We start from the raw sequence: 17,620 nt of genomic DNA on the forward strand, positions 1-17,620 counted from the left end.
TCACCCAAAAACATACTTTATAATATTCAAACAATGGATATGGATACGTGAAGATGCCAACAACATAAACGCGTAATATTAAAAGGAAGACGGCTAATTGATGCATTAATATTACTGTACCCTACAGTAGTCTGTCGTTAACAGGGGAATGATCGGTAAGCGAACACATTGGGCTCTATGGTGGCCTGCCATCGCTACACACTACACATTATTAGTACGCCTTTTGGTGTCCTCTGGTCAAACACCGTTTTTGAGACTAGGCTCAAAAGAAAGCCTTAGCTGGTGTGGACCAATTCGTTTCAAAGACAATGCCAATCAATATATTATCAGTGTTTTTTTGTTTGCATTCTGACCACAAGTATTGCGGTTAATGCAGACATGATTCCTTGTAAAGGGTTTCAGTTTGTTTTAACATCTCAACACAGCTGTTTTTGTTACCAGAAAAAAAGGGGAAAACAACCTATTCTCACACTACATTATTGTACGCTACACTGTACACCACTACTGTACACCACACACTGCTCTATGGAGGCCCGTTGTTAAGTGATTAGTCGTTAGGTGGTCGTTGACGGGGCTTCTCCTGCAGTAGACTCATTGTAAAGGGAGCAGTGGCAAGTCGTCAACGTTGTTATGGTTCCTCCTGGGGGGTGCTGCTGTGTGGATGATGGGCTTCCCCTTACCTCCTGCAAACGAGTGGGAGGCTCACAAATTGTGACGGGGTGGCTGGGTTGAGGTCCATTGTAACGCTCGCAGAGCGGGTTTTTGTGTGGGGGTGCCTTTAATCTTACGCTGCTGCTGGTGGGAGGAGGGAGGGAGATAAGTGGCCTTGAGATGTGCGGGTTCTGTTTGGCGTGCACCCTATGTGTGTGTGTGTGTACATTGAAACTTCTTTGACACCATACGTATCCAAGCAAACCGTGCTGATCGGAGGTGCAATGGGAGGGGAGAGGGAAGGACGACAAACTAAACGCCACAACAAGCAGTTCGACAGAAATTCGTTTTCAATCTGTATTATTTAAAAAGTGCATTGCTCCAGTGCCTTCCCAGCATCGGAAGGAAGAGCGCTTTTTGTGTTTAGTTTGTCTTTTCCCCAGCACCGCATATTTTGGCACGGTTGGCTACATATGACGTGAAGGAAGTTCTACATGCACACGTACGCATGTACATGCTCTGCTCTGCACCAGGGCCTTGAACTTGACGATTCTCTTAATGAGCTCACTAGCGCGCACACACCACACACACGAAGTGAGTTTTCAATCCGGGCTTTGAGCGGTCGGCAAGACCCCCCCAGCGCTGTTTGCGCGCGACGCCGATGCCGCCTCGGGTGGACCGTGGTGGCACGTGCCGCTGGCGTCTTCTGGCGCACGAGCCGTCGCCGCTGCCACGGAATGCTAATGATGATACAGCGGTGTGTGGACGTGCCTTGAGTGTCGGCGAGTGGAGTGGCGGCGGCGGTTCATAATGGCCGTGTCGCCGATGCCGAGACCGAATCCCCAAGGTGGTCTAGGCTTTAAACGTTGGGATTGGAGTTGTGCATCGCCTCTGGGCGCGTGTGGGGCAGTTAGTTATAATGGCCGTGTCGGCGAGACTGACCGTGAGCCATCGTCGTTGAGGAGCTAGAGTCCAAGCGCTGGGTGCGAGGGTGACCTCGTTCGAGAGGAGCTTCGTGCTGGCTGTGTCGGAGGCACTTGAGCCGGCACCGGTGAGAGCCTAAATTTCAGGCTGTGCTTTTCGCAAAAAAAAAGGTTTTTAATTTGTAAAAAAAAAATTTTAAAAAAAATTTGACGTATCTAGCTTTGCCTGACTCAGCCCATTTTCCAGGGTTTTTTTCATTAAAAAAATTAAGCATAGCGGTGGGTAGAATAAACATATCGAATATATATAAAAAAAAGATTAGCGGTGCGTGTTGTACAATGCCACCGCTGCTTGCTGACCTCCACTAGCTGAGGGACTCCTCCAGTGAGTGATCACCGTCCCGGGCTCATCCAAAGTGGAGGTGGCAAGGGTTGTGGCGGTCGAGGCTGCCGACCGATTGACTGGAGTCTGCGTGGGACATTGACCGGTTCCTTTGGGGGGGGGGGGGGGTCTCCGTTGCTAACGGTGGCTTGCAGTGTCTCTCTGTCTGACAGGCGCTCGGGAACGCTGAGCACGGTCATGCTGTGTCCGTCTGTCTGACATGCGTTCTGTTTCTGACCGTGCGTGTGCTGTGTCTCTTGTCTGACGGGTGATCAGGACATCTGACCGTGGCCGCGCTGTGTTTCTGCGTCTGACATGCGCTCCGTCTCTGACCATGCGTGTGCTGTGTCTCTTGTCTGAGAGACGCTCCGTCTGACCGTGGCCGCGCTGTGTCTCTTGTCTGAGAGACGCTCCGTCTCTGACCGTGCGTGTGCTGTGTCTCTTGTCTGAGAGACGCTCCGTCTGACCGTGGCCGCGCTGTGTCTCTTGTCTGAGAGACGCTCCGTCTCTGACCGTGCATGTGCTGTGTCTCTTGTCTGAGAGACGCTCCGTCTGACCGTGGCCGCGCTGTGTCTCTTGTCTGAGAGACGCTCCATCTGACCGTGGCCGTGCTGTGTTTCTGTGTCTGACAGGCGCTCCGTCTCTGACCGTGCGTGTGCTGTGTCTCTTGTCTGACAGACGCTCCGTCTCTGACCGTGCGTGTGCTGTGTCTCTTGTCTGAGAGACGCTCCGTCTCTGACCGTGGCCGCGCTGTCTCTTGTCTGAGAGACGCTCCGTCTCTGACCGTGGCCGCGCTGTGTCTCTTGTCTGAGAGACGCTCCGTCTCTGACCGTGCGTGTGCTGTGTCTCTTGTCTGACACACGCTCCGTCTGACCGTGGCCGCGCTGTCTCTTGTCTGACAGACGCTCCATCTCTGACCGTGCGTGTGTCTCTTGTCTGAGAGACGCTCCGTCTGACCGTGGCCGCGCTGTGTCTCTTGTCTGAGAGACGCTCCGTCTCTGACCGTGCGTGTGCTGTGTCTCTTGTCTGACAGACGCTCCGTCTCTGACCGTGCGTGTGCTGTGTCTCTTGTCTGAGAGACGCTCCATCTGACCGTGGCCGTGCTGTGTTTCTGTGTCTGACAGGCGCTCCGTCTCTGACCGTGCGTGCGCTGTGTTTCTGTGTCTGACAGACGCTCCGTCTCTGACCGTGCGTGTGCTGTGTCTCTTGTCTGAGAGACGCTCCGTCTGACCGTGGCCGCGCTGTGTCTCTTGTCTGAGAGACGCTCCATCTCTGACCGTGGCCGTGCTGTGTCTCTTGTCTGAGAGACGCTCCGTCTCTGACCGTGGCCGCGCTGTGTCTCTTGTCTGACAGACGCTCCGTCTCTGACCGTGGCCGCGCTGTGTCTCTTGTCTGACAGGCGTTCCGGACGGCGCCATGCTGGACGTGACGGTCAAGACGCTCGATTCGCAGACCCGGGCCTTTTCCGTGCCCGAGGAGGTAAGGCGCTCCCCTATATTACAACGTGCGGTCTCATTCTCCTACAGTGCCGCCTGTTGTGTTCACAACGCGACGGTGGATGTACAACACGATTAATGTAATTGGGGAAACGCATGCTTTTTTTTTTTAATAACGTGGATGTGAATGGGATACAAGACGCGGTCCCGAGCGAAACGGAACTACGGCGTAGGAATAAATTGGTCTTGCGTCTGGCTCGGCGTAGCGTCATCGCCACGAGGCATTGGGATGCTGCTGGATTTTTATTTGGAGCTTTCGTGACTGCGGGAATCCATTCTCCCTTGGGTTCTTTTTAGGTAAAACTGGCGCAGGTATAATTTTGTTTTTACGTCATACCTACGTGACGTCACCGAAATAGCCAAAGGGTGTGCTGCTTGGATGCTGTCCACCACGCATCCCCTCGGTATTTGTGCAGCCCGTGTTACGTCTCCTGCATTGGATATGACGCGATCGAGCGAACGCAAAAACTACGTCGCGCTGCGGGTAGGAGTAAGCCGTCGTAACGGCAGCCGCCCCGGCGTAGCATCGTCGTCGTCGTCGCACAAGGCCCTGCATTAACGCATCTCCACGGTGTTGTCGCAGACTGTGCTTTACCCCCCCCCCCCTTATATTATTTATTATATCGCGATTTTTTTTTTTCCCATAACACGGTGTTCTTCAGCAGCGCAGCCGCAACAACCGCCGCATTGTAGGAGAACAGAATGTTGTTTTTTATCGTGCCAGGATAGTAGTGTTAAACTCTCAACTAATTTAATTTTAGCAGGTAAGGCACGCTGAGCAATATATGGCTCTCTTTCAGATGTGACCTTGCCACAAACCCTTATCATCACGTGGAAATGTATAGCAGTTGCCACTTAGTCTTAAACGCACGTTCATGAATGTGTAGTGGGTATTGTGCATTACACGCGGTTACCACTACTTACCTGGTGACAGCGTCAGCCACGGCTCAACAGGCGGCAACGGCGATAGCGGCCTGCATCAAGTAACGCCGTTAGGCCAGGGAAACCCAGTGGGGGCTGGGTGATTGTGCGACGATCCAGTTTCAGTTCATTTATTTTGGTATAGCCCTGCGAGCCATTCGGCTCTTGAATCGGGTGCAACCACAACAAACAAAAAATTCGAACAAGAACAGCATCTTGAAGTGACTGTGACTGTGCAAACAGAAAATCCATGAAAAAACAGCAGAAATATTCCTGTGTGCAAAAAAATACCCCCCCAAAAAAAACGTCAGCCTCGAAACCTTAATGACTTTTAGAAGATCTGCAAAGAGGAGTGGGACAAAATCCCTCCTGAGATGTGTGCAAACCTGGTGGCCAACTACAACAAGAAACGTCTGACCTCTGATTGCCAACAAGGGCTTTGCCACCAAGTACTAAGTCATGTTTTGCAGACGGGGGTCAAATACTTATTTCCCTCATTAAAATGCAAATCAATTTATAACATTTTTGACATGCGTTTTTCTGGATTTTTGTTGTTGTTATTCTGTCTCTCACTGTTCAAATAAACCTACCATTAAAATTAGACTCATCATTTCTTTGTCAGTGGGCAAACGTACAAAATCAGCAGGGGATCAAATACTTTTTTTCCCTCGCTGTATATTTGGAGTTTGCGTGTCTCTCCGTGGCCGCATGGATTTTTTCCCTGGGTCCTCCGTTTTTTTTCCCCTCCACATTTGAATCGACGTCACCATGCGTTTTAGAGTATTTGGCTGCTGCTATATATTTCCACATGATAAGCCACTTTGTTGAGCTGTCATTTGTGGCCAGGTCGTTGCTGAAAAAAAGCTACATAGCTTGTTGAGCCTTACCTGGTAAAATAAAAAAAAATAGTTTAGTTGGCTTTAGTTTATGGAAAAAGTAAGAGTAGCTTTCCTTGTGTTGTGGCCGAAGCGTCGTGAGAATTTTATTCTGTTATTATTTTCATTATTTTATTCTCATTTCTACGTGACTTTACCGAAAGAACCAAAGAAGATGAATCATTGCAGTCACGAAAGCTTTAAATCGAAATATAATGCTGGTTGGTATTGGTGTAATCGTCCCGTGAAACGTCACGGAACTCAAATTGTAAACATCGTGGGTTTACTCTCCATCGCACACGCGGTGGTGCTGAACTAGTCGCTAATTGGCCACGTTTGTTTACGTGACACAAAGCCCTTACTCACCGGCAGTGCCAAACGGTGGCGGTTCACGACACAACGTTTATATTTACGCGAACCAACCCCAAAAAATCCTTGCGAAAAGATGCAACCCCCCCCCCAAAAAGATGAACGACTGTTGTGGTGCCATCCAGCACTGTCGGTCAGTGCTCACCGAGCCCCTCTAGGGCCGGTACCGCACCCACATACACGTGGTGCCCGCGATGTCAACACATCGCACGCCGTGCCGCTAGAGCCGGCAAGAGTTTATATAAGTTCTCAAAAACTTCTATAAACTCTTGCTGGTAACGGCTTCTCTTCACAAGGCAGCAGACATGGTGCCGCTCACAGCAGACGTCGCGGCTGTCGCGATTTTCACCTGAAGATGGGCGCTTGCGTTGCGTCCGAAACGTCGTGATTTATTTCGTTTTATTTCTACCCACGTGACTTTGCCGAAAGAACCAAAGAGTGTGGATTCGTGCAGCCACGAAAGCTTCAAATCAAAGTCTGGTAGTGTTGGTTTACTCTCCAACACACACACGCACACCGATTAGTGCTGAACTAGTAACTCTCTGGCCACGTTTGCGTTTACACAACCTTACTAATTGTGCGTGTCGGGTGGTGGTGGTGGTGGTGGGTTTGATGATGCGATTTAACCCAACGAAACCTTCTCTTATGGATAAATAGAATGCGGCCGCGCGGATGGGAACCTGTTGCCGTGCGGCTGAGCTGCCTTGCCATCCCCTCCCCGCCGGCGTCCGCAGATCACGGTGAAGGAGTTCAAGGAGAGGATCGCGACGTCTGTGGCCATTGCCAGCGACAAACAGAGGCTCATCTACCAAGGCAGAGTTCTGCAGGATGACAAGAAGCTGAAGGAGTATGGTGGGTTGTCTTCCCCCCCCCCCCCATCACCGGGCGTCCGTACGCCATTGGCTGTTGGCCACAAGTCGCCACCCTCAGCCGCGCTCCTTCCGATATCGGGAAGCCACTGGAGCTATGCACGGGGGTGGCTGAGAGATGTTAACGCCCTCGCCTGGTATACAGGAGCTCATGGGTTCGATCCCGGCCCTGACGACGACGCCTGTTGTATATTTGGAGTTTACGTATCTCTCTCTCTCTCCTCTCTCTCCTCGTGGTGGCGTGGATTTTCTCCAGCTCCCCCCCCCCCCCAGTTTTTCCCTCCACAGTTAGAATTGTGACGTGCCTTGAGAATATTTTGCTGCAGCTGTACCATTTCCACGTGATAGGCCGCTTTGTTGAGCTATCGTTTGTGACAGCCAGGTCGTTTCTGAACGAGAGCTTTATCGCTCGGTGGGCCTTGCCTGATGGAATAAAAAGTTTTAGTTTCGTTTTCGTAAATCCTCTCGATTGAAAACTTAATTTCTTTTAGAACTGCTCTTTGATCTGTGCGGGTGCCGCCCCCCCCCCCCCGCCTCCACCGGTACCCCCACGTCCTCAAACCCGATTGGTCGACCCACGTCGAGTACCTGATTGGTAGACCTGAGCTACAAAGGCTTCCATGGTTTTCCGGCATTCACTCCGGCGATGGTGACGTCACCCGTATCCCACAGCGTCCAGCCAGGTTTGTTGCATCACCTTGGCAATGTGACCCCCCCCCCCCTCGCCGCCCCCCCCCTCTCCCCATCCCCCACCACCCCCCTGCAGACGTCCACGGCAAGGTGATCCACCTGGTGGAGCGGGCACCTCCACCCTCCCGCCCTCCGGCCGTGGGGCCCGGAGGGGCACAGTCCTCGGCGTCTGCTGCCGGCGCTGGGGGCCCCCAGCGTGGCGGCGGTGGGGGGGGGTCAGGGGGGGGCCCGGGGGGTGCGGGCGGGGGCGGGGGCGGAACGGGGCCTCACCCCGATCGCAACGGGAGCGGTGGCTACATGATGATGGGCACCTTCAACGTGCCCTCCAACATGGGCGACGTGCAGCAGATACAGGTGAGGTGAGGTGAGGGTGGGTGGGTGGGTGGCGCCGGCTACGCGTGGGAGGGCGCCGCTCCACACTCGCGTTCACTGTTGCCAAGGCTCCTCACCTCCCTCCGTCACCTCCCTCGCCCCCCTGCATGTGGGGTAGAGGTTGGCGAGGTTTGGCGAGGTTTGGCGAGGTGGGGTAGGTGATGAGTAGGTTAGTGGGGCGAAATAAAAATTCGGGGTTGCGATTGTCAAGATTCTGCCTCTATTTGTTTCCATGTCAAACTGAAGCCCGCTGCGATGTTGAGGGCGAATCCCTCCGATGTTTAGCGGTGGTTCGACGGAGTTTAAACCGCACGTTCTTCAGTACAGAGAGAGAGAGTAGCCGTGTAGAGGCGTTGACACGGAGGAGGAGGAGGAGGAGGCGGGAATGAGTCTTGAGCCCCCCTGTAAATACGCTCGGAGTAGAATGAGATTCTCGGCTGTTGACGTTTACACGTTTACAGCCAGAGTAACTGTGAGGGACGGCGTGCCGCGTAATGCTAAATGACGTGGCGCACAACAACAACAACAACAATGCACGACAACAACAACGACAACAACTGTCGTCCGCCCCCAAAAGCCCTGCGGGATTGCTTGACCGACTCCAACGCCGTGGTGCGGTGCGTGGCGTGTCTCTGGCGTGGTGCGTGGCGTGTCTCCCGCGTGGTGCAGCACGCGGTGCAGCACGCGTTGTCGGGGCTCGGCGACCTGGGCCAGAACGCCAGGGTCACCACCTCCACAGGGGTGAGTGAGGGGTTTCAGTGGACGTGCGTTGCTGTTACGCTTGCTTGTGTGCCATGTTAGTGGGGGGGAGGGGTGGCCCTATTCTTACTGCCGCTCTAGCTCCACCTCTCGGCTCGAGCTCCAGCCACGCCGTTGCTTCCAAAAGGCGTGGCTCGGGGTCAGAGCCGACTCACGGTTGAGACTTGGGGTCAGGTCAGGTCAGGTCAGGTCCGAGCCGACTCGAGCCAGAGTGTGGATCCCTGAGATCCCCGGGGCTCGCCAATCGGAGTTGCGGGGGAAGGGCAACATAGAACACGAAACAACAGGCAGTTTAGTTCTCTGATTGGCCACAGTTGGCTGCGCACGGTGCGAAAGAAGTTCACCATACGACACTATGCACTACACACCCCACACACTGTGTTATGCACGACACACTACTGTACACCGCAACGACTCTACACTAACGTACTAAGTTGAAAGAACTTTCTTTAGGGCTGCCTGTTGTTCGGTTTGTTGTTCTTCCCATTCGCACCTCCCGACGTCGGCGCGAAGTTCAACGTACACACACGCGCACACGCGCACGCACGCACTGAGACGTGACTTCAGCCGGGCTGATGGATGCAAAATTTAGCAATGTTTGGAAGGACGTTGATGAACCAGGTGTAGTGTTAACTGTTGTGTTTGGGCCGACTCTCTGAGTTGCATTACATTCCTAAATTTTGCTGAGTTTGATATCTTTTTTTCTCTTCTCTCACCTTGTTCCCTCTGTAAATGTCATTAGCTGACGTTTGCTAGCCTGACGTTTGCTAGCCTTCCATTTACTTGCAAATTCCATCCCTAGCACCGCCCACTTACCATTGGGTTGTACCCACCACAAATGTATATAGGCTCTGGCTGCAGTAGCTCTCTCGCTGCATTTCCTCCTGCCTCGGCAGTCCGCCCGCTGTATTGTTTCGCCTGAAGACGGTGGCTTGTGCTGCTATCGAAACGTCGTCATCTGTTGGCTGCGTTTTCTATCTACGTGACTTTACCGAGAGAGCCGAAGAGTGCCCAAGAGGTCGCTTAATTCAGAGATGTCCCCCCCTCTCTCTCTGCGTGAAGAACGATGAGCTTCCGGGGTGGGGCGGCTTGCGATGGGTGGTGCGGCATGGGCGATAACCCCGCTGACCCGCGTGCATCGCTTATCGTGTGACTTGCATTAGAGAGAACTACAAGTTTGGCTGGCGCTCGGGCGGGCGGGCCGGCGGGGCGACGGTGAAGTTCACCGCGCTCGCATCTCTCGTCGCGCGCATCCCACGGCGTTGAGTATCAGCTTGGCGACGTAACGCCCCCGCCGTGTATCCCACGGCAATGCGCGGGGCAGTGCTAGTGTCACTCTTTCACCGTAACCCATCCCTGGCTTCGTCGGAGATATTTTTACAAATCCGTTCTCTGTGGGTGTCGTCTCGAGTATTCTCCCCATAGACCGGGGGTGGGGAGCGTCCGGCCCGCGGGGCCGTACAGGGCCCCGCGAAATCATTCGGGTCTCTGGCCCTGCCAAGGCAACCGCAGGCGGGACTCGACATTCAAGAGATCTAGGAGAGCAAACCTGGAAAAGCAGTTGCGAGTAGCGGCAACATCGTCAATAAGCGGCTAACATCACCACCACCACCACGCCTCGCCAAAAGAGAAGCAGTTCCAGCCCGTCGCATTAGTGGCGAGTTAATTCAACATTTGACCAAATATAAACGGGCTCATTTTTAAGTTGATAATTTTGCATGGCCCGCGAATGATTTTATAAATATCCAAATGGCCCTTGGCAGACAAAGAGGTTCCCCGCCTCTGCCATAGATGGTCTCGCGATGACCTTAGTAATAATTATATACGTTTGTTTTTTTTCCTCCCCATCCGGTTCGTCAACGGTGGATGGCGGTTAACCCCCTTTGCGTAACTGACGTCTGTTAAAAGTAACTTTATAGCTCATCGGATTCCTCCAGTATAACCAAAATATTCTGGAATCGATGTCCCCCCCCCCCCCCCGACCTCGGGGGTTGCGTTTCTGTGTCGAGTTTGTGCGCGTGGGGGTTTTCTTCCCGCCTTTTCTGCTTTCCCTATCCGTAGCCTAACAACAACAACAACAAACAACGTGTAACCGGTATTGGCACAACAAAAACACGCCCCCCCAATGTCAGGACGAAAAATGTTGCACCCACGACTCGTTCAGGAAGGGATTTCTGTGTCGTAGCAACAGCGAACTCCCCCCTCCTCCTCCTCCCCACCTTCTCCCCCTCCTCTCACCTCCTCCTTCCCCCTCCTACCCCCCTCCTCTCACCTCCTCCTTCCCCCCTCCTCCTACCCCCTCTTACTCCCTCCTCCTCTCACCTCCTTCCCCCTCCCCCCCTACCCCCTCTTACTCCCTCCTCCTCCCTCTTCCTGCCCCCCTCCTCTCCTCCTCCCCAACTTCTCCTCCCGCCACCTCCTATCTCCTCCCACCTCCTATCTCCTCCCACCTCCTATCTCCTCCCACCTCCTATCTCCTCCCACCTCCTATCTCCTCCCACCTCCTATCTCCTCCCACCTCCTATCTCCTCCCACCTCCTATCTCCTCCCACCTCCTATCTCCTCCCACCTCCTATCTCCTCCCACCTCCTATCTCCTCCCACCTCCTATCTCCTCCCACCTCCTATCTCCTCCCACCTCCTATCTCCTCCCACCTCCTATCTCCTCCCACCTCCTATCTCCTCCCACCTCCTATCTCCTCCCACCTCCTATCTCCTCCCACCTCCTATCTCCTCCCACCTCCTATCTCCTCCCACCTCCTATCTCCTCCCACCTCCTATCTCCTCCCACCTCCTATCTCCTCCCACCTCCTATCTCCTCCCACCTCCTATCTCCTCCCACCTCCTATCTCCTCCCACCTCCTATCTCCTCCCACCTCCTATCTCCTCCCACCTCCTATCTCCTCCCACCTCCTATCTCCTCCCACCTCCTATCTCCTCCCACCTCCTATCTCCTCCCACCTCCTATCTCCTCCCACCTCCTATCTCCTCCCACCTCCTATCTCCTCCCACCTTCTATCTCCTCCCACCTCCTCCTGTCTTCTACTTTTCCGCCTTCCCCCCCCCTCTTTCTCATCCTCCCGATTAAACAGTTGGGGCTCTGTGAGGCTCACTCGGTTGGCTGAACGTTGGCACGGTAACGCGATTGGCCCCGTCGCCGCAAAAGTAATCTTGCCGTTGCTCGTCGTCGTCGTCGGTGTGGAAGGGAACCGGTGGTTGAAACGTCTCTCCGCTGTTCTCACTTACGGGGGGCACTCCCCCCCCCCCCGCGGATGTATTCGGTGTAAATCCCGCACGTGTCTCGGACCCTAGGCTGCGCCCGGACGCGTCGTGTCGTCGCGTGTGAGACGTATTCGTGCGTTGAGAATTTCCGCCGTGTGTCAACAGCCGGATGGTTCGTCGGTCGACGTGCAGATAAACCTGGAGCAGCAGCCGGTGCAGGTGAGGAGACGACGGCGACGCGCGTCTTTACCCCCCCGCCCCCCCCCTCGCCCGCTACGGCCACTGAGGAGCTAGGCCACGGTTGGCTAGGAGGTTAACTACCTATTGCCTGGGACGCAGGAGGCCGTGGGTTCGATCCCGATCTCTTGACGCCCACTGCTGCTGCTGCTGTTTATTTGGAGTCTGCATGCCTTTATCTCTCTGCCGTCTTTATCATTGTGGCCAGGAGGTTAACTACCTCGCCTGGTACGCAGGAGGCCGTGGGTTCGATCCCGATCTCTTGACGCCTGCTGCTGCTGCTGCTGTTTATTTGGAGTCTGCATGCCTTTATCTCTCTGCCGTCTTTATCATTGTGGCCAGGAGGTTAACTACCTCGCCTGGTACGCAGGAGGCCGCGGGTTCGATCCCGATCTCTTGACGCCCGCTGCTGCTGCTGTTTATTTGGAGTCTGCATGCCTTTATCTCTCTGCCGTCTTTATCATTGTGGCCAGGAGGTTAACTACCTATTGCCTGGGACGCAGGAGGCCGTGGGTTCGATCCCGATCTCTTGACGCCTGCTGCTGCTGCTGTTTATTTGGAGTCTGCATGCCTTTATCTCTCTGCCGTCTTTATCATTGTGGCCAGGAGGTGAACGGCCTCGCTCTGGTACGCAGGGGGCCGCGGGTTCGATCCCAAACCCCCTTGACGCCTGCTGCATATTTGGAGTTTGCGGCGGTGTCCCGTGAGCACGGTGGCTAGGAGACGTTAACGACCTCGCCCGATATGCAGGAGGTTGTGGGAGAGACCGTAAAAACTCCAAATATTCGGTTGAAAGGTTGGGATGATCGAAGGCGCACGACCTCCTGTATACCAGGCGAGGCGGTTAACGTCTCGCCGGACGGTGGCATTGCTGACCGCTTTTGCCCAGTTCCATCGTGTGTCGCGATCGGCAGTGTTTCCGGCACCGCCCACCGGCGCCGTGTGCGTGTGGACCCAATCCAACTACCAACCGGGCTCGGGCGCCTCTCGGCTCTGCCTCAGAGCGTGCTCGTCCGCTTGCCGCGGAGGTTCTGTGCGCCTTTCGAATCCGGCGGCCTCGCCCTGGTGAATAACGCCGCTTGGTGAAGTCGCAGCAGCAGCAGCAGCAGCAGTAACGGCAGTAACGGCACCGTCCTCCGCTTGCGTGCAACTACTGCACGCACAGTGCCTGTGTAACACAGCAGCGCCTTGCACGGCACGATAATAGCCCGGCGCTGAGAGAGAGGCGGCGCCGACACCGGACGGCAAAAACACCTCGACGGTTGCCATCGTCATTGTCGCCGTCCAGCGAGTGGGCCGCCGGGGGCGCGAGCTTTGGAATGTTCGGGATCGGGGATCTTTTTGTTTGTTTTTTTTTTGTCCCGGAGAAATCCCATGAGCTTACGCAGCTCTTCACCGATGCCGTCCAGTAATGTTCTGTTGGGCGACCGTGGTTGTAGGCCACGCGGCGGCGGCACGCCCGTCGCGATGTGGGGTTGAGCGTGCTAACGTCTGCGTCCACCTTTCGCCTCCCCTCCTCCTCCCCCGTCTCCCGCACTTCTCCTCCATGTTGCGCCACCGGCCGGCCAGCAGAGCGAGCCGCGCCTCCGACTGGTGCTTGCTAGGCAGATGCTGCGCGAGATCGTCAACCTGTTGGGCCAGCTGGAGGTGAGTGCCGCTCCGCTCGCAGCTGCCGAACTATCGCGGGAACGCCCATGCACAGGCAGTCCCCCCGAGATACAGTACCCGCTTGCGACCAACGTTCGCGAGGGGCAGGAGCAGGGCCAGGGGATGAGCGGTGGCTGCCGGGCGGCTGTCGGGTGAGCCCAGGGAGTTGCCACAACGAACGATCGCTCGCTCGCTCGATGGTGTAGCCGCCGTGTGGCGCCCCCTAAACCCAGCATCTTAAACGGCCGCCGTGACCCCCGGCAGGAACGCGGCCAAATCGGCACGATTTAACCGTGGCAACCGCTGCCGAATCCCGCCCCCCCCCCCCACCCCCCCCCATAGAGCAACGCGGTGGGAGCTGATGGCGCCGACACTTCCCAGAATGCCACGGGGGCGGCAGCGGCAGCGGCGGCCGCCTCATCCGCGAGCGACGCCGAGATGGAGGTGGACGTGGCGGCGGCAGCGCCCGGCGAGGCCGCGGCACCGTCGCCGGGCGCCGTCGGCGTGGAGGCCGAGTCCACGGCTGTGGCGGAGCCGGAGGGCGGCGGCGGCGGCGCTGCCGTCGAGACGGCGCAGGGAGGGGCGGCACCGGCGGAGGGGCAGGAGCAGGGCCAGGCGACGAATGGTGGCGGCCCGGCGGCTGTCAGGTGAGCCCAAGGGAGCTGCCGCAACAAATGACCGATCGATATGCTCAACCGCAACTCGCTCACTCGATCGCTCGCTTGTTCACCCTCCTCGTGAGCACTGGCTCGCTCAAATATTCGTTCGCTTGCTCACTCCGTCGCCATCGTATGCACTGGCTCGCTCCCGATATTCTGCCAATGAGAGCTCATCAGTGCGAGGGTCGCCACACATTTGAAACCATTGGGAGTTTGACAGTGGCCCGCCGGTCTTGCAGTGAAGTACACTGACCTAGATTGAAAACTCATTTCTTCAGAACTGCTTGTTACTGTTTTTAGTTTGTCCCCCCCGCCCGCACCTCTGATGAGCACGGTTGGCTACGTACGAAATTCAACGTACACGCGCACACACACACACCCTGGATTGGTTTCTTTGCTTTCTGATTTTGCGTGACGTTCGTCCACTGTCGCCTCCTCGTCGTGCCTGCACTAAACAATGTTTTATTTTACCAGGCAAGGCTCGCTGAGCTGTACAGCTCTCTTTCAGAGTGTGCTTATCTGGAAATTTCTAGCAGCCAAAAATACTCCTAAACGCACGTAGACTCTGAATGTGGTGCGGAAAAACTGGAGAAATAATCCACGCGACCACGGAGAGAGAGAGAGAGACGCAAACTCCAATTATACAGCAGGCGTCGTCAGGGTCGGGATCGAGCCCCCGACCTCCCTGCATACCAGGCGAGGGAGCTAACATCTCGCCATCGTTGTGTTGTCTCCTTGCGCCTCCTATCCCCAGCCACCCAGCGCCGGCGGAGCTGCTGGAGGTGCTGTCGGAAATCCACTCGGTGCAGACGCAGCTGCAGCCCCACCTGGCGCGCTACCAGGAGATCCTGGCCACGGCCGCCACCGCCGACTACAACAACAATGTACGCTCGCTAGTACGGTGGCACTTTCGCACGCTAACACGCTCACACGCTAGTACGCACGCTCGCACGCACGCTAACACGTTTGCACGCTAGCACGTACGCTCGCACGCTAAGACGCTCGTACACTAACACCCTCACACGCTAACACGCTCGTACACTAACACGCTCGCACACTAACACGCTCGCACACTGGCACGCTAACACGCTCGCACGCTAACACGCTTGCACGCTAACACGCTCGCACGCTAACACGCTCGCACGCTAACACGCTGGCATGCTAACACGCTAATACGCTTGCACGCTAACACGCTCGCACGTTAACACGCTAACACGCTGGCATACTAACACGCTCGTACACTAACACGCTCGCACGCTCGCACGCTCGCACGCTCGCACGCTAACACGCTAACACGCACGCACGCTCGCCGGCACGCTCGCACACTCGATCTGACACTGGCACGCACGCTCGCACACTAGTACGGTAGCACGCACGCTCACACTAGTACACTCGCACGTATGCTCGCACTAGTACACTCGCACGCTCGTACGCTGGCTCACACGCTCACACGCTAGTACGCTCGCACGCTCGCCGGCACGCTCACGCGGACGCTGGCCATCTAGGACGGGGGCGGCTCTCACAAACGCAACCCCTTGCCGCCGGCGTTGTCCTAACGCCGTCGGGCGAGCGAGCGAGCGGTGCCGTCGGCGAGGGGTTAACGCCGCTGTGTCCGACGCCGCTGTGTCCGACGCCGTGCGTGCAGACGGAGGGGCGCGAGGAGGACCAGCGTGTGCTGGGCCTGGTGAGCGAGGCGCTGCGCTACCTGGGCAACGCCATCGTCACGGTGTCCGACTTGCGCTGCAACCTGGCATCGGCGGCACCCCGCCACCTCCACGTGGCACGACCCCTCGCCCACTACGCCCACTACGCTCAGCCCGTCGTGCTGCAGCAGACGCTGCCCATACAGGTGGGGGAAGGGGCTGCGGGGAGGGGCTGGGGGGAGAGGCTGGGGGGAGGGGCTGGGGAGAGAGGGAGGGGCTGGGGGGAGGGGCTGGTGGGAGAGGGATGGGCTGGGGGGAGAGGGAGGGGCTGGGGGGAGAGGGAGGGGCTGGGGGGAGAGGGAGGGGCTGGGGGAAGGGGGAGGGGCTGGGGGGAGGGGCTGGGGGAAGGGGGAGGGGCTGGGGGAGAGGGAGGGGCTGGGGGAAGAGGGAGGGGCTGGGGGGAGAGGGAGGGGCTGGGGTGGAGAGGGAGGGGCTGGGAGGAGAGGGAGGGGCTGGGGGGAGGGGGAGGGGCTGGGGGAAGGGGGAGGGGCTGGGGAAGAGGGAGGGGCTACACTGCTACCCAACCCTGGCCACCCGAGATCGATTCCCGCTCGCCTGCCAACATCGGTGACGAATATCCAAACTGGTTCTGGGCCACAGCGGCTGACCGCTGCGCCACCGCTCCCGAAAGACTCCTCACACTCGCCGACACTCGGCCTGGAGCGCAGGAAGGGGGCAATATGCAAACTTGACAACACTCACTTGCACACTCGCTCACTCTCTGCAGAACAGGGCAAGGACACAAACTCCACTTGGAGAAAGGCGCCAGAGTCGGGAATCTTAACGTAGACCCCCCCCCCCCCGTTGCCATGAGTGGCAGGTATGAGCGTCGCCGTCGCCACCACCGTCGCCGCTATGCCACCCAGGACCTGACCCCAATGCCGCCCCTCTCTCTCTCTCTCTCTCCGCCTCCCCTCCTCTCTCTCTCTCTCCACCTCCTCTCTCTCTCTCTCTCCGCCTCCCCTCCTCTCTCTCTCTCTGTGCCGCAGATCAACCTCGGCGCCACAGTCACCATGTCCACCAACGGATCGCCAACAGGCGCCACCAACAACGGCGGCGCTGCACAAGCCGGGAGCGTCCCTCCGTCGGGGGGCCCGGACCAGCTGGGCCCGGACGGCGTCCACGGCGATCCCGGGCAGCAGCAGCAGCAGCAGCAGCAGGCGCGGCCGCGCGTCATCCGCATCACTCACCAGGCCCGCGAGCCGCTCATGATGCACATGAACATGCCAGGTACGGCGAGGCTGGCAGGTGAGAGGAGTGGTGGCGCAGCGGTTGGCGCTACGCTGCGCTACGAACCCGGCAACTCGTGTTCGATTCCCGCTCGCGGCCAGCACCGGTGGCGATTATCTGGACCGGTCGTTGGCCTGCCCTCGGTCGACTCGGCCTGGTGCGGTGTGTTGTAAACGTTGCCACGGGGGAGACAAAAGGCGGTCGGGCGTGGCGCTGGCCACCCCACCCGCATGCGCGTTGCTTCGACCTTCATAGGTGCTCACTTTTGCAGCACTTGCCCCAACAGTCCGATAAGCTATATGGGGGTCGTCTTTGTGTGGGATGGTGGAGGTAAGTGCATGTGAGTGGAGGTGATCGTTTGAGTGGTTGGGTTGGGGGTGAGTGAGTGAGTGAGTGGAAGGCTGAGCGACAATGCGTGCATGGTGTGTGTGTGTGTGTCCGTTTCCCCAAGTTGTTCCCCGTCGTGCCGTCCGCCTCTTGAGTCGGGAGGACATCCCCGTTCGGAACTCTTGGCTCCCCTATCATTCGCGCAGCTGCGTTGTGGACGCGTCTGTTGAACCCCTTTCGCGACCGCACGTGGCCAGCGGTGCTATGCGGAGGTTTCGTTCGCCGTGGG

General features: G+C 57.1%; 2 protein-coding genes across 14 annotated transcripts in view; one reads left to right on the top strand and one right to left on the bottom strand.

The window, feature by feature from the left end:
• LOC116958194 (uncharacterized) overlaps positions 1-17,620 on the bottom strand; it is a 342,903-nt gene that overhangs the window by 214,456 nt on the left and 110,827 nt on the right. The window lies entirely within an intron of this gene.
• The window catches only part of LOC116958193 (large proline-rich protein bag6-like), a 54,846-nt gene that overhangs the window by 3,837 nt on the left and 33,389 nt on the right, over positions 1-17,620 (top strand). Inside the window, exons 1-11 of one of the 13 annotated variants that reach the window (XM_076056206.1) lie at positions 1,415-1,498; positions 3,356-3,435; positions 6,352-6,469; positions 7,253-7,530; positions 8,218-8,289; positions 11,619-11,747; positions 13,335-13,412; positions 13,755-14,059; positions 14,826-14,955; positions 15,717-15,920; positions 16,764-17,004. In XM_076056206.1, the coding sequence (XP_075912321.1) occupies positions 1,462-1,498; positions 3,356-3,435; positions 6,352-6,469; positions 7,253-7,530; positions 8,218-8,289; positions 11,619-11,747; positions 13,335-13,412; positions 13,755-14,059; positions 14,826-14,955; positions 15,717-15,920; positions 16,764-17,004 (1,672 nt within the window). In that variant the 5' untranslated portion in view covers positions 1,415-1,461. Of the gene's footprint in view, positions 1-1,414; positions 1,499-1,538; positions 1,703-3,355; positions 3,436-6,351; positions 6,470-7,252; positions 7,531-8,217; positions 8,290-11,618; positions 11,748-13,334; positions 13,413-13,754; positions 14,060-14,825; positions 14,956-15,716; positions 15,921-16,763; positions 17,005-17,620 lie in introns of those variants that run through there. The other 12 variants (XM_076056204.1, XM_076056205.1, XM_076056210.1 and 9 more) reach the window with 12 other exon arrangements.

Source organism: Petromyzon marinus, chromosome 74 (assembly GCF_048934315.1).
Source record: "Petromyzon marinus isolate PM22_M1 ecotype Great Lakes invasive population chromosome 74, UKy_Petmar_22M1.pri1.0, whole genome shotgun sequence".
Classification (NCBI taxonomy): Eukaryota; Metazoa; Chordata; class Hyperoartia; order Petromyzontiformes; family Petromyzontidae; genus Petromyzon; species Petromyzon marinus.